At 38.3% G+C, this 13,521-nt stretch overlaps 3 protein-coding genes across 3 annotated transcripts; 2 read left to right on the forward strand and 1 right to left on the reverse strand.

The window, feature by feature from the left end:
• Positions 1–1,227: 1,227 nt before the first annotated feature.
• On the forward strand, positions 1,228–2,743 carry LOC119070690 (cell death abnormality protein 1-like). Its single transcript, XM_037175141.1, has 2 exons — positions 1,228–1,288; positions 1,347–2,743. Exons 1-2 carry the CDS (start codon positions 1,286–1,288, stop codon positions 2,640–2,642), a joined length of 1,299 nt encoding a protein of 432 aa, XP_037031036.1. The 5' UTR covers positions 1,228–1,285; the 3' UTR covers positions 2,643–2,743.
• Positions 2,744–4,638: 1,895 nt separating this feature from the next.
• LOC119070689 lies at positions 4,639–6,818 on the forward strand. The gene is made up of 6 exons (XM_037175140.1): positions 4,639–4,857; positions 4,911–4,968; positions 5,032–5,590; positions 5,655–5,740; positions 5,797–6,190; positions 6,409–6,818. The coding sequence occupies exons 1-6, from the start codon at positions 4,746–4,748 to the stop codon at positions 6,595–6,597; spliced, it is 1,398 nt and encodes a 465-aa protein (XP_037031035.1). The 5' UTR covers positions 4,639–4,745; the 3' UTR covers positions 6,598–6,818.
• LOC119070687 (zinc transporter ZIP6) lies at positions 6,765–12,859 on the reverse strand. Its single transcript, XM_037175138.1, has 6 exons — positions 12,329–12,859; positions 10,305–10,662; positions 8,023–8,361; positions 7,814–7,968; positions 7,333–7,759; positions 6,765–7,270 (listed from the first exon to the last, which is right to left on the reverse strand). The coding sequence occupies exons 1-6, from the start codon at positions 12,467–12,469 to the stop codon at positions 6,861–6,863; spliced, it is 1,830 nt and encodes a 609-aa protein (XP_037031033.1). The 5' UTR covers positions 12,470–12,859; the 3' UTR covers positions 6,765–6,860.
• Between the last annotated feature and the right edge of the window lie 662 nt (positions 12,860–13,521).

The following is a 13,521-nucleotide window of genomic DNA, read 5'->3' on the forward strand; positions in this document are numbered from 1 at the left end:
CAATTTTTATAAAGCAAATAAAAACAAACGAACATGGAACGAGCCATTGTAGGAAAACTAGAGGCATAGCATTGCTCCTAGCATTAACACTGGTTTGTCAAATGTCAAAAAGCTTCCAAATTTTCATACGTGTTATCATTGTTTAAGGTTCTGTAAGCATATTTCCGCTAAAATTAGAAGTTTGATCGTCCGAACAAATAGCGCATTGAAAACCATACCCCTTTTTATATTAGCACGTACTGCACTATAGGCATGATTTCTCTAAGTATTCGTATGCAAAAATTAAAAGTCAAATATCTACTGAAATATCTTTTTTTTCGTTGACAGGCAAGTACCAAAATTTCGTTGAACAATTTTTAGGACCGCAATTCGCTCAAGGTGGAATTTCCTATTTCTCCTGGTGTTAGTAATTAAGAGTGATATCGCCAAAACCGAGCTATAGCTCGTTTGAATCGTCTTTCAATTCAAGGAAATAGGTATCTCTTACTTTTTCGGTTAGTTTCCCATTTTCGTAGTGAACACGTGAAAAAGCTACAGCGTGTCAAGTGGTCGTGGAAACAGGTTTTCTGTGATAGCTGGAGCATTTGCCTAAAAGTTGAAATGTTGTAGGAATGCAGGTCTGTGGCAGCCCTTCATAAAGAGTATAGGTATTTTATGACTAAAAATATGGTAAATGTTTGAACAGTTGAAATAGCACTAGCATTACTTGAAACGATTGTGAAATACCGATTTTCTTCGGGCTCTGTGAGATCCAACATAAAAACCAACACTCTCTAGCAAGAGAGAGTATTGTAAAATCCAAAGATGTCAAAGTCCTCATCACGACATTGATTCGTAGTGAACATCAAACAGCCTTGATAATTATCTCTTCACGAATCTCTTTATACCATCGATGAATCACGAAGAATATTATACTCTTCTTGATCCATAAGAGATCTGCGATACCCGTACCAACTTTTAACTTTGCAACGAGCACCATTCCAGTGATCTGACAGAAACTTTCAAACTAGCATATCTATCAGGAGCCAACCAGGAGTTTCTTGTGACAACATCAAAAGCCAAACAAAGTTGCAAAGTAACATTCGATCCAATTATGCGTCGACTTGTGGTGTGGAGCGCAATGAACAATACAAATGAAATCAGTAGACAAAATTCCCAAATTGTTTTTGCAGGTACGACAAGTTTTCTTTCTAAACTACATCGAGAGTCTTTTCACGTTTATATATGATTCAGACCTTTTCTTACTCAGAATCGTTGCTGTCGTTGAACGAGTAGGTTGGGTAGAATGGTAATTCAATTTTTTCTACAAAACTTCTCTCAAAACCTTCACATTTTTTGTTTTAAAGCGGACTTTACTCGCGCTTTTCATTTGTTACTACATCCTGAGGTTTGGTGCTGCGACCGAAGAATTGGAATGTCCTAAAATCAGCAACGGCTATTACCCACACTGTCGATGCAAACACGGACCAGCCTACGACAATGAAACAAACACTTGTCCAAATCCTGAATGTCCAGTAAATGAAAGCGTTGGAATCTATCCGAACTGCGTCTGTGAGAAGAAGAACTTCGGTTACAGCGCCACTTTAAACGAATGTTTTCGAGTTTGTCCGGAAAATAGCAGCGGCTATTGGCCCAAATGCAACTGTGATTCCGATGGTGACACTTTCAGTAAGGAATTGTTCAGATGCATTGCCTGTCCCGAAGACAGTACCGGTCAATATCCGGATTGTAATTGCGATAGTGATAGTGCCATTTATACCAGTCATAACAATGAGTGTAAAGAATCTAAACCTAAATGTCCGTTTAATGGTGAATACCCCAATTGTACGTGCGAAGGCACTACAATCTACAACGAAATAACCAACTTGTGCCAGTGTCCATACGGAAGCATAGGTTACTACCCGCATTGCAACTGTGCGGAGGGATTCACTTTCGATGACATAAACAAATCATGCCAGAGATGTCCAGACGAAAGTGATGGCGTGTATCCAAACTGCGTTTGTGTAGATCAGAACAGTACATACGTAAGGGATTTGAATCCGTGTAACATAAGTCCAGGTAATTGCCTTGCAGCTGAAAAATATGTGATTTGTGATTGTAAACATCCGGCACAGTCGAATTTCCACTTGTACGGGCAAGCCAACATTTGTGTAGGATGCCCTGAAAGAAGTGCGGGAGTTTATCCACATTGTAAATGCGAAAATGGCTATTTCAGTCAGACTCTCCGAAAATGTATTGAGTGTCCAGCTGATGCTACCGGTCTGTATCCAGAGTGTAAATGTGACGATGAACGTTTGGCATTCAGTCCATACATCAATGAATGCTATCGTAAATGTCCCGAAAATAGCTCGGGCATTCGACCGAATTGTAGATGTGATAGTGGATATTACTACGATGATAGTGACTTTGCATGTAAAAGCGGAATTGGGCGGTTGTGTCCATTCGATAGTATTGGAATTGGTCCGGACTGCTTATGTGTGAGAGAATTTTACAAATTTGATTCGTCCTTCTGGTCTTGTCAGGTTGGAGGAGTGCACTATATTTTTGGATCATCAAACTTTTGCCCCAGAAATAATGGGAAATGGCCACAATGTGGAGCATTAATCGATTTCAAAGTACTAACCACTTTAGTGGGTCGTTGAAATTTGTGGTTCCATTAGATTATCTTTCAATTATTTGATGTTTATCTATAAGATTCACTAAAATAAAATTATCTCTGGCAATACAATCGAAATATATCTTTTCCCCGGCCTAATTTGAAATGTATGTTCCGTGAACAGACCTCGGCCAAAATATTGAGCAACGTAATAATCAGAGAGCTATTTTTTCTAATAGGAATAAGAAGAAGATGCTTGATGGAAGACATAATAGGTCATCGGTTAGCGGTCTTTATACGGTAGTGCAGATTCTAAAAAGATCGTGGAAAGTGGTAGACCTTTATTATACTCTCCCTTACTATAAATCCGTGCTGCCATCGGTCAACATTTTTATATAAATAAAAACAAACGAACTTAGCAACGAACGATTTTAGGAAAACTTGGAACACAAACACAGCACTACTCCTAGCATTAACACTCGTTTGTCAAATGTCAAAAAGCTTTCAATTTTTTTTATGTAACTCGATATTGCAGAATCATGCGCACGCTGGAACTTTAGACACCCTGGATCGTAGTAAAGGAGTCGAGGGTTACCTCCGAATAAAATTTAAAAAATTTAAAATTTTTAGAAATTTATTTGGAGGTATTCCTCGACTCCTTTACTGATTTTCAGGGTGCCTTAAGTCGACAAGTCACAGTAACCGGTAAAGTTATGTCATAACTTTCGAAAACTGCGAACTTTGGATCACTCTGTTGCGAAAAACGTTGTATGAATCTCATCGCAAAGTACTTGATTAGTCTCACGATGTGTATTATAACACACGGCCTGCGGCCTCACATCTAGAGCCTAATAAAAGTAATAAAGTACTTCGCAACTCGGTGTCATAAATAACTAATACAACACTTGCAGCTGTTGTATCTATTATGTCACATCAAGAAATAAAAGTATAACTTTAACGAAATGAATGCAAAGCCTATGCTGCAGTGTCTATATTTTTTTACCGAAAAGTTTTTTGTGAAGATTTGAGAAAATAACGAAAATTTGAGAAAATTCGTGAAAATATTTTTGCTATGCTGAAACCGTCATCCTTCAAATATTTTAATGCTAGAAGCAGTGCTATGCTTTATATCATCAAAGCTGCAATTGAACCAAAATTATTCAATGACGTGTCACCAACTTCTCTATTTATAAATGCACTTGGGTATGTGGAACAAGGTACAATAAAACAATGAACTTAAACAAGAAAAACGTGTTCTTGATGTTAGCAGATGGCCTCCAAATTAATGCTCAAACTTTCATGAGATCAAAAATGTACATGAGCGTGGTTTTCAGTAAGTTTTGGACTTCGTTAAGGCATGAATCACAGCCCTGCTACTACCATGAACACTGAATTGACAAGTGTCAAATTTGGAGGATTTAGTGATACGAGCCACCGCTTAGGATTGTTTGTATTGTGTTTTTTAACTCATTCAACGAAAACAAGTCATCTATCTGTATAACATAAACGCAGTGCCTACTGTGATTTCATCAGCCTCCGAATATTTTCTATGTTCGTGCTAGTAGCAGTGCATGAATGCATAGGTCATATATTTCATTATTGTTGGATCGCCGAGAGAGATTTTTTGGTAAAAATGACGTCATTTTTCGCTGTCAATCACTAAGATTCCTCGTCTAGTATGTGTTTATTACGTAGATGGAAGCACGGGGTTTCAAGAGGTTTTAAAATTTAGTTTTTTCATGTTGCAAATATTGTAGTGTCAAATACTGTCCAAAGCCTTAAATTTGTGCAGGGAGAAGGCCTTTTTCACCAAGCAATCTGTGTAACCTTGAATTTCACAACAGCACGGTGACGATCCACTTGTCAAACGGATGCTGCATGAACAAATTCCTTAATCTATTTGTTGCAGCCTTCAACAAAGCGATAAATGCAACATAAATATTTGAACTATCCGACATTCCTAACGTACCACCCTACAGTGACTGCATTACCTGCTTGCATAAGCAGAGTCGAAACGCAACCAACTTCAATGATTTTGTACGCAAATGTCACAGTTGAACTGTGCAGATGTAGTTTCATTGTTTATATTTTGCGACGCGAATATTTACTTCTTATTTTGCCATCAAAGTTTAGCTTAAGTTCAAACACAATGCATCAGCCATCACCTACGGCATTGACTAGCATTGTCGATGTTAAAGATATCCGACATTTCACGCAACAGATTTTCAAATATACCGAAAAACTTTGCAATGCTTACGAACGTAAGTTGTCTATAACTGCAAAGTCAGTACAAATACAATATTGTCGATTTCAGATATTATGACGCGATATGAACAGATAAGCTTGGAGAACGTTCAACTGAAAAGTGCAAGGTTGTTCGTGTATTTCGGACTGTGTGAATCGCCGAAATAACGTTTGTTGTTTTATGCTTCCAGTGCGATGACATCGCTTGATCCGCTGCTTGTACCTGCCAATCTGTCACACAAACGGCGAAAAACTGATGAATCCGTTATCAATGATTCGGTAGCGTCCAATGATCCCCTGAACGAAGCTATTCAGGATATATCCAGTTGTCAAGAGGACTGTGTCATTGAATCCACACCGAAGGTGGACATGACGCGGAAGAATGTTATGAAGAAGGTTTTGACGTTCAGGTCACCAAATAAACGGATTGAAATTAAAGAGGAAAAGCTGAATGACTCGAAAGACTCTAAGGATGGACTACTACTCGATGCAAAAGATATCAAAGTGGAAAGAAGTCCAACCTCACCACTGAGGAGTGTCCAGAATCAATCCAATTTGGGTAAGGAAAACCGTCCTAAACCACCTGGCAAATGGCTGTCAAATGTGTTGACATCTCCGAGTCGAGTCACCCGATCCGGATTCATTACAGCGAAAAGTCCCAAAGGTGTGTCACGCTTATCACTCTCGAAACCATTCAAACAATCTCTATTGGACTTCGCTAAGAAACCAGTTAAGGAGACCACTGTTGATGTAAGTAATTCTTCAAATGACACCTGATTCTGAGCATAGCAAACGTTTCGTTCTATTTCATCAGTCATGTGCCGAGACGTTTTTCGATGGTACACCGCGTAACCCAGTTCCCGATGTCAAGAGTAAATTTCTTCGTCAGCAACGTTTAGAGTAAGTCGAATCCTAAAACTCAACGACGTAATGATATTTACCGATCCTAATTCCAGAGCATGTGTCAATACCTCGAGAGACAGTGACGACGAGAATGTCTTCAGTTTCAAATCCGATGCGAAATCAATCAATAAATCGTCAACATCACCGCCGAACATAAAATTGGAACCACTAACCGGACAACCGAAGACTACCGGTAAAGCTACAACCGATAACAATCCGTTGCCATCTGGATCCGGTGGATCTAGCGTGGTAGCATTGTCCGGCCAACAAGCAGAAGTTATTGTAATCCAGGAATCGCAGCCCCTGTTCGAGGATTGTTCGGAAACGTATTGCGAGAGATTGGATCTGAAGCTACAGGCGGTAGAAACGCTGGCAGGCAAACTGAAAATTAGCGACGATGAGAAATCGATTGCCAATCATAGACTGTCCTGCAGAAGGTGCGAAGTGGTAAGTTGGTTTCGTTGTTGTTGAAGGTCATTCCGTTGTGATTCGATAGAAAATTTGTTTTTTAACCGCCCCGCCTCGACTCGAAATCCCTTTTGGTGTTACTAGTATTGTATTAGAGTCACCTAGACACGAGTATCATGTCCGTAATGCAGTACGGTAGTGCTGTGTCTATCAACCAGATTAGATTGCTAATTTGACAAATTTATTTCTGCCCGCAGTTCATGGATTCCAATCCAAGATTGAAATTATCAGAAAAATTGAAAATGGTCGACACATGCATCCAACGATATCCGGTAAGAGAGGATACGGATCCCGAATTTTGGAATCCGAGATTCGTTCCGACTCCTGAGAGTCAGAAACAGGAGACATTAATCGATGACAGATGGTCCAGACGCAAGAAGTCGTAACAATCATTGAGGTGGTGAGGTGGACATGATCATATCATGCGGTTTACATTGGTCGGTGATCTCTCATTCCTTTTTTTTATTTTTTTTTATTTTGTTGGTATTCGAAGAAGAAATTTATTGGTTAAGCGCAAGTGCCACTGTGAAGGAAAGGCCGGGTTTTTGTTCTTTCTCCTTATTGTATAATTGAGGCCATTGAGTAAAAATATTTTCTTAAAAATGTACATAAATACTGACGTTTGAAATGCAACGGAACACTCGGCACGCTATTCAAACAGTATCCTGAGCCGATCTTCGTACAGCGCTATAGCCAGCATAACAGCACCACCGGCCAGTATGCCACTGATTTGCAAAATTGAATTTTTCAAAGTTTTATCACTGGCGTTCCGGCCCAATTCCGGCATCAAGTCCGCAAAGGCAATATACAAAAATGTACCGGCTGTGCCAGCATAAATCCATCGTACGAATCCCGAATGAATGCCAGCTATCACAAGTCCGACGATCATTCCGATCACACTTAACACCGACGACACAACGTTCAGAAACATCGCCCTTTTAATGCTAACTCCAGTCTGCAATAGCAACGCAAAGTCGCCCAGCTCATGCGGAAGCTCATGGCACAGAACAGCAAAAGCTGTTGCCATTCCAGTTACCGGATCCATACCGAATGCGGCACCTATTGATTCGTGGAATTGAGTGTCTCTCTCACATTGTTTTCGAATATTTTATTGGTCATACCTATCGCCATACCATCCGTCAGATTATGTAAGCCATCGCCTAAGACAACCATAAATGCTACCGGACTCAAAGACGACCGTTTCTGTATTTTCGAGTCGTCGATCATTCTGTTTAACTCTTTATTCTCTTCAGCTGGTCTTGAAGGAGTCATATCCACCACTTCGGCATCGTCATCACGAACAACATACCTCGCCACATTCGGCTGCTCGTTGCTATGGCTGTGACCATGGCCGTGACCGTGACTATGCGAATGAGTTTTACCACCGTTCAAAAGTGGCAACAACAATTCCAATGAGTACATAAACAACGCGCTCATAAAGGCACAACTACAGAGCCAAACTGGGTCATTGTCAGCATTTCCATCGGAAAACAGTGGAGTCACATCTCCATGATCAAGGTGAGGTGTTAGGGAATGTGGCAGTAAATGCTAAAGTAAACAACGTCAATACGATAAAGTAATCACATTCACGGTAGAACGAACCATCAGAGCATCTCCGCACAAGGTACCAATTGCTAGTGCAATTAAGAATCGCAAAATTTCCTCATAAGCTATTGATTTCGCTAGGGGTACTATGGCGATACCAACAAGGCCGCAAAGGGATATTATAGCTATAGATACCGTGGCGTATACCCAAGCTAAAATCAGAGATATTTATGGTTGAACATCAAGGCAATCAATCAATTGCTTACCCATTGCGAAGGCTTTATCCTCCTTTCCGAGTTCCACTTTGGTAACTTCCGAACATGCGCCCTGTTCGATCTGAACCAATAAAGCTGGACACATGTTCAAGAACATATTCGGCGTAATTTTGATGTTTGTTACAAATTCGTCGTATGATTCGTTCTCTTGGCTATGCTCATCGATATCGGCCGAGCGTCGATGCTGGTGGTGCATTTGTGGCTCCTCTTGATGAACGTGATAGTTCAGCTGATTGCCGCCACTATTCGATCGTTGATCGTTAATAACGATTCGTAGCATTGCACTAGGAGATAGGCATGATTTGTGAAGCGTAGATATTGCACCATGATCTGCAATTAGAAAAATAAAGGGACATGATGTTAGCTGAGGTACTGGTACATGCAGACGACCGTCGAGGCTGTATCATCGGCTTTCCATCGACAGACTCATTTGTTATTAATAGCGACGACAAAAATGAGCGACATTCACTGTCTGAGGCGGTATTATACAGTAAGGTACATGTTGTAATTAATGAAGTAAAAGATTTTGTAAGAATCTACCTAACAAGTTAAAGATCGGAATTAAGCCGAGTAATTGGTGCAATTACGAACCACTGCAAGCTTAACGTTCATCTCTACCGAATAGATCGGTCTATATGTTCTTGTGGTCTGGCAGTTGAGACTCATGTACATTTCCTTAGGGATTGTCCACTTTACACCAACCTCAGGTTTTGCATCCAGACTGGTATGCCGATGTATGTTTCAGTATGCTGATGTGCTTCGCCCCTAATCTTCTGTCCGATGTGCCAGTCCGGGACTGTTTGCACCTTCGGGTATTATGAAATCCAAGATCTTCCATCTTTAGATGGCAAGCGTCTAATCGTAATGAAAACCAGGAAGTTTCACTGATAGAGGCAGGAAAACTAGGGTAATAGGGAGTAAGGATCCAAGGAACTTTAATTGGGGTTTCAGTTTCGTCAAGAATAGGCACTGTTGGACACTAATGTCTTTACAGTTGGTTTTTATTAATTTCTACGTAGTTTTCCGAACGCTTATTTCATTTTCAAGAGCTTGTGTTTGGTTTGGGAAATAACTTGATAATATAGAGGATAAATGGTCATAAAAGATGATCTTTCGTTCATCGTAACATCGTCAGATTAACAGTGAATTCTACTAGTAAAATACTTATAAACATCCAACGAATTACAATGTTAACGAACGCACACTCTCTGCAAATAATAGAGATAGAGGAGTCAATAAAACAAATGAAAATAGAAAACAAATGAATTTACGATACGCTTGATATAGTGAAGATCAAACTGTAAGGTTTCGTTGCGGTTTGTCTTATCATTCGAAGCCAATTCCAAAGCGATAGAAATTTATCAACAGAGACTTAAGAAAACATTGACGAGAGGTTTACACATCATTTGAATAATACAAATACTAATTTAAACGACGTACCGTTATCTGACGTGTAATATTTAATTAAGGAATGGAAAAAACAATTAAATCGCAAAACAATTTTACCTTCGTTTGAGTATTTGAATATCACATTCAAGGAAATCAGAAGCCTAATCATCAAACAAATGAAAATTGTTATTTGATTCAATAAAAATATTTAATTCTTTTGTTGCTTAGAGAGCTTAAGACGAAAACAAATTATTGTTTTTGCAATTATGGATGCTGAGACTTTATTTGCTCCCATTTTTATGACCGTCGTTGCATCATAAAAAACGATAAGACTTGTGCACCTGCAGAATTTTGATAAAAATTGAGTTGAAAAAAGAGAACCATAAATCCATAAAATATCTAATGACTAACAGATATGACAAGCATATCGGATCTGCTACTTCATTTGACTGAAGTTAATTTTAGCAGATCAAAACAAAATGTTCTACTTCATCGGTCTAAACATACACTCTGCCTAGCCGTTTTCTAATTCAGACCACATAATATCGATAACCGACAATAGCACCCCTCCCAGCATTAACGCTCATAAGTCAAATGTCAAAAAGCATCCACTTTTGTATACATATTCACACCAAATACTTATTTCGCAACTAGACAAATATAGCGCCTTCTTTGATTTCATCATCCTCAAAATATTTTCTATGTTAATGCTAGTAGCAGTGCTATGGAACAGGTGAAAAATGTTGGACTGTCCCCTTTATCCGCCAGAACATTCACTGATAGTATTCCCCACATTATAATAAAGGAATGATAAAATAAATGAATTTAAAAAAAACCGCCCGACTTAGTCCACTTGGGCTGATACTAATGATATAAACACTTACCGTGAGGATGGGGTTTATGGTGGACGTGTTTCGGATTATGCAAAGACGCAAAGGAAGCATCCTCGAAATCGTCAGACTTCCATGTTATCGTATTATCATAATCCGCAGTCGTTGTTTCGCTTGGTACACGTTTATTGTCAGCAGTCGATGTTCTCCCATCGTTCGACTTTGTAGCATCATCATTTATTGTTATATCAATCAAGTTGTCGTCATTTCGAGTTTGCCTCGTGAGTATACTTTCTTCAACAACATCAATGTCGGGCACTTTGAATCCATCCGGACGATGTTGATCAACCGTGTGACCTGGATCAAATTCCAAATCTCCGAGGCCTAAATTGTGCATCAAATGCTCCAAGCCCTAGTAAGGTGCAATAAAAACCGGAATTAATTTTTAAGTTCGAGGACATCATTTATAAGTTCGTGGAGTTTTATTGAATCAAGAATGTAGAGCTCTCGTTGACCGAGAGTCTGCACAATTTTTAATTCGAGGACAACTGCTTCAAGACAATTGATCATTAGTTTGCGATCAAACTCAGCCGATGGGTAATAATTAAACAGCCTCGATGAAGCGGGTAACAGCGGCATGAGAAAATGCGACAAAGTGGTTCTGTCGTAAAATTTACCCGCTTCATCGAGGCTGCTTAGTAATAATGAGTTACTTTCTAAACACAGTTATTTGTGAATGAGAAATGCTTCTTTCGGCAATAGAAGTGTAATTGTCATTCGAGGCTGGGCCGAGTATGACAATACCAATATCGTGTGCCAAAGACATCATCCAGAGCATCCAGACCAGATCAGAACATGAGTCAATAGTTATTCTCTCTAGAATCGAGAGACACACGAGGTTACAGGTCGTGTGTCATAATACACATCGTAAGCCTAATCAAGTACTTCGAACCGAGATTCATACAAAGTTTTTAAAAAATCTGCTGGTATTGGAGTAAGCTGTCCATGATTTGTGGTATTGTGACAATTTTTAACTTTTTACGTCATTTTCTTGATATCCAGGAGTAATGGCTAACTTTAGTATGAAGATTGAACATTTGACTTCATAATTAGTCAATATTTAAAGAATTTCTTCAATTGATATTTTAATAAGATCGAGATTTTCGTTATGATGTCCGTGATTTGTGGTATTTTATATGAAATTCCATATACACCGCTATTTGGAGGTATTTTAAAACGTCATACAAATTATACCGCAAACCACAGTCCAAGCGAATCGTGATCTGCGGTATAATTTATGTTACATGTAAATTTACATAAGCATAGCATCACGGTCAGGTTTTTGACCGCAAATCATGGTCAGGGACCTTACGTAACTTTTCGCTTTGAATAGCGTTCTTTGCCAAAAAGGTTGAAATAGACCTCATTCCTGTTTAAGCAAAGACAGTTTTGTATTTTCTCATTATCGTCATTATTGCAAATATTTGTTTAACCTTTCACAGACGACGGTCCCACAATTTTCGATACGAATCGAATCTATTACTTCTTTTGACCTAAACATTTTCAATGAATTATTTCATCTGTTTCTGAACATGAATTGTGCTTTACAAGGCTATATCAGACAGAGCTAATCGCTCGTTACTGTTATCAATGTCGATAACAGCTGACAAAACTGTCCGCAAAGAGGAAGACATATAAGGCGACATATACAGTGTATATTATACACACATTTTCAACAGAACTGATGTCACTAAACTTTAGTGACTGAAGTGATGGAAAAATAAACAAAACAATGCAAGGAAAAGTAACTAAATGACTAGTCTGACACGACTGTCGTAACTGTAGTGTGATTAGAGCTATACAAATCGTTTATTATCAATTGAAATTAACTATACTGCGAAGTCATTTAGTGTGCCCAAATTCATCAAAAGTTTCTCTCAAGAAAGCCCAACAAAAAAGTTTTCCCAAAAAGCACAGTTTTGCACAGACAATTGCCTAAAACACCACTTATCACTCGATTGCATAAATAGCCGTATCTCGACTGTTGACCTTGCTACGCATCTCGATGTTCTACTTACTTCAAAATTGATCACTCCATTACTTCCGTATTTATTGAAAATGTGAGTCAAAAAGCGATTCGGCTTTTTTGATATTTCGCTCAAGGTAGAACTGCTCAGAGAAATCACGACCAACACAATCAAGCTCACTTGTCGACACATCGTAAACGAAATGCGAATTTTTGGCTTTTCGTCTGAGTTTAAGTCTTCTTATCGTTTAATTATCCGAAAATCCGAAATTCATTTTCTTTTTAACAAAAAGTTGTTTTCCCGACGTTTTCTGGCTCACAAATTTTTTCACACAAAATTCGCTCGCAATCCACCAAACACTTTTCACATACAAATTTTATTAATGAAATTATATTCAAACAATCAGTTTGCATGTATGAATTGATATGAGCTCGACGACTTTTTTCCAGCTCGATCATGTATACCGCTTCAACTATAATAAACAGAAAAACGGTTGATTACCTACTATACTGAAAATTATTACCGAAGCATCTTCTTCTCTCTGTTTGAAAAAGCGCTCTTCATATCAAAATGCAAGATAGTGTGATTTAATCAACGACTTTTCGAAATAATTTATTTAAACAAATATTTTAAAGTGTCTCTGAAATGTTTAATCAACCGATTATGGTGTAGATATAATATGTGAATATAAAATGTGAATCTTACATTATATCTCTCATCTAATTCAGCATATTATGCCTACCTATGGGTTTGATTAAAAATAATAATTTTTTTTCGCGACAGATTAGAGATAATGTATGTACTTATGTGGGAGAATAATATAGTTGTCGCATGCTCATTTTTGATAATGATCACGACGGATCATACAAATTGAATTTTTATTTGTTAATGAAAAATTTCGCAAGTTCTTTCCTATGCAATTACGATATTATGTTGTGTACGTAGTACGTGAAGTACGTAGTTTAAATGAATTGCATTGTTCGAATGGTGATGATGAGAAGATTTTTATTACGAATATGTCTGGCATTGTCGGGTGAATTTTGATAACATAATCAAATAGTTAGCAATTAATTTGTCAAACCTTTTCAATGTAACATTGAAACAAAAAATTATGGAATTTTCAGATGCACATGTGTCTTTGGGAGACAATTAAAAAAAACCGAGAGAGCATTGATACATTTTTACATTATTGTTAGTCTAGCTCTGTTAATTTCAGTTCAAAATTATTCGAAACCGGAAGTCAA

This window comes from Bradysia coprophila, assembly GCF_014529535.1.
Source record: "Bradysia coprophila strain Holo2 chromosome IV unlocalized genomic scaffold, BU_Bcop_v1 contig_106, whole genome shotgun sequence".
Lineage (NCBI taxonomy): Eukaryota > Metazoa > Arthropoda > Insecta > Diptera > Sciaridae > Bradysia > Bradysia coprophila.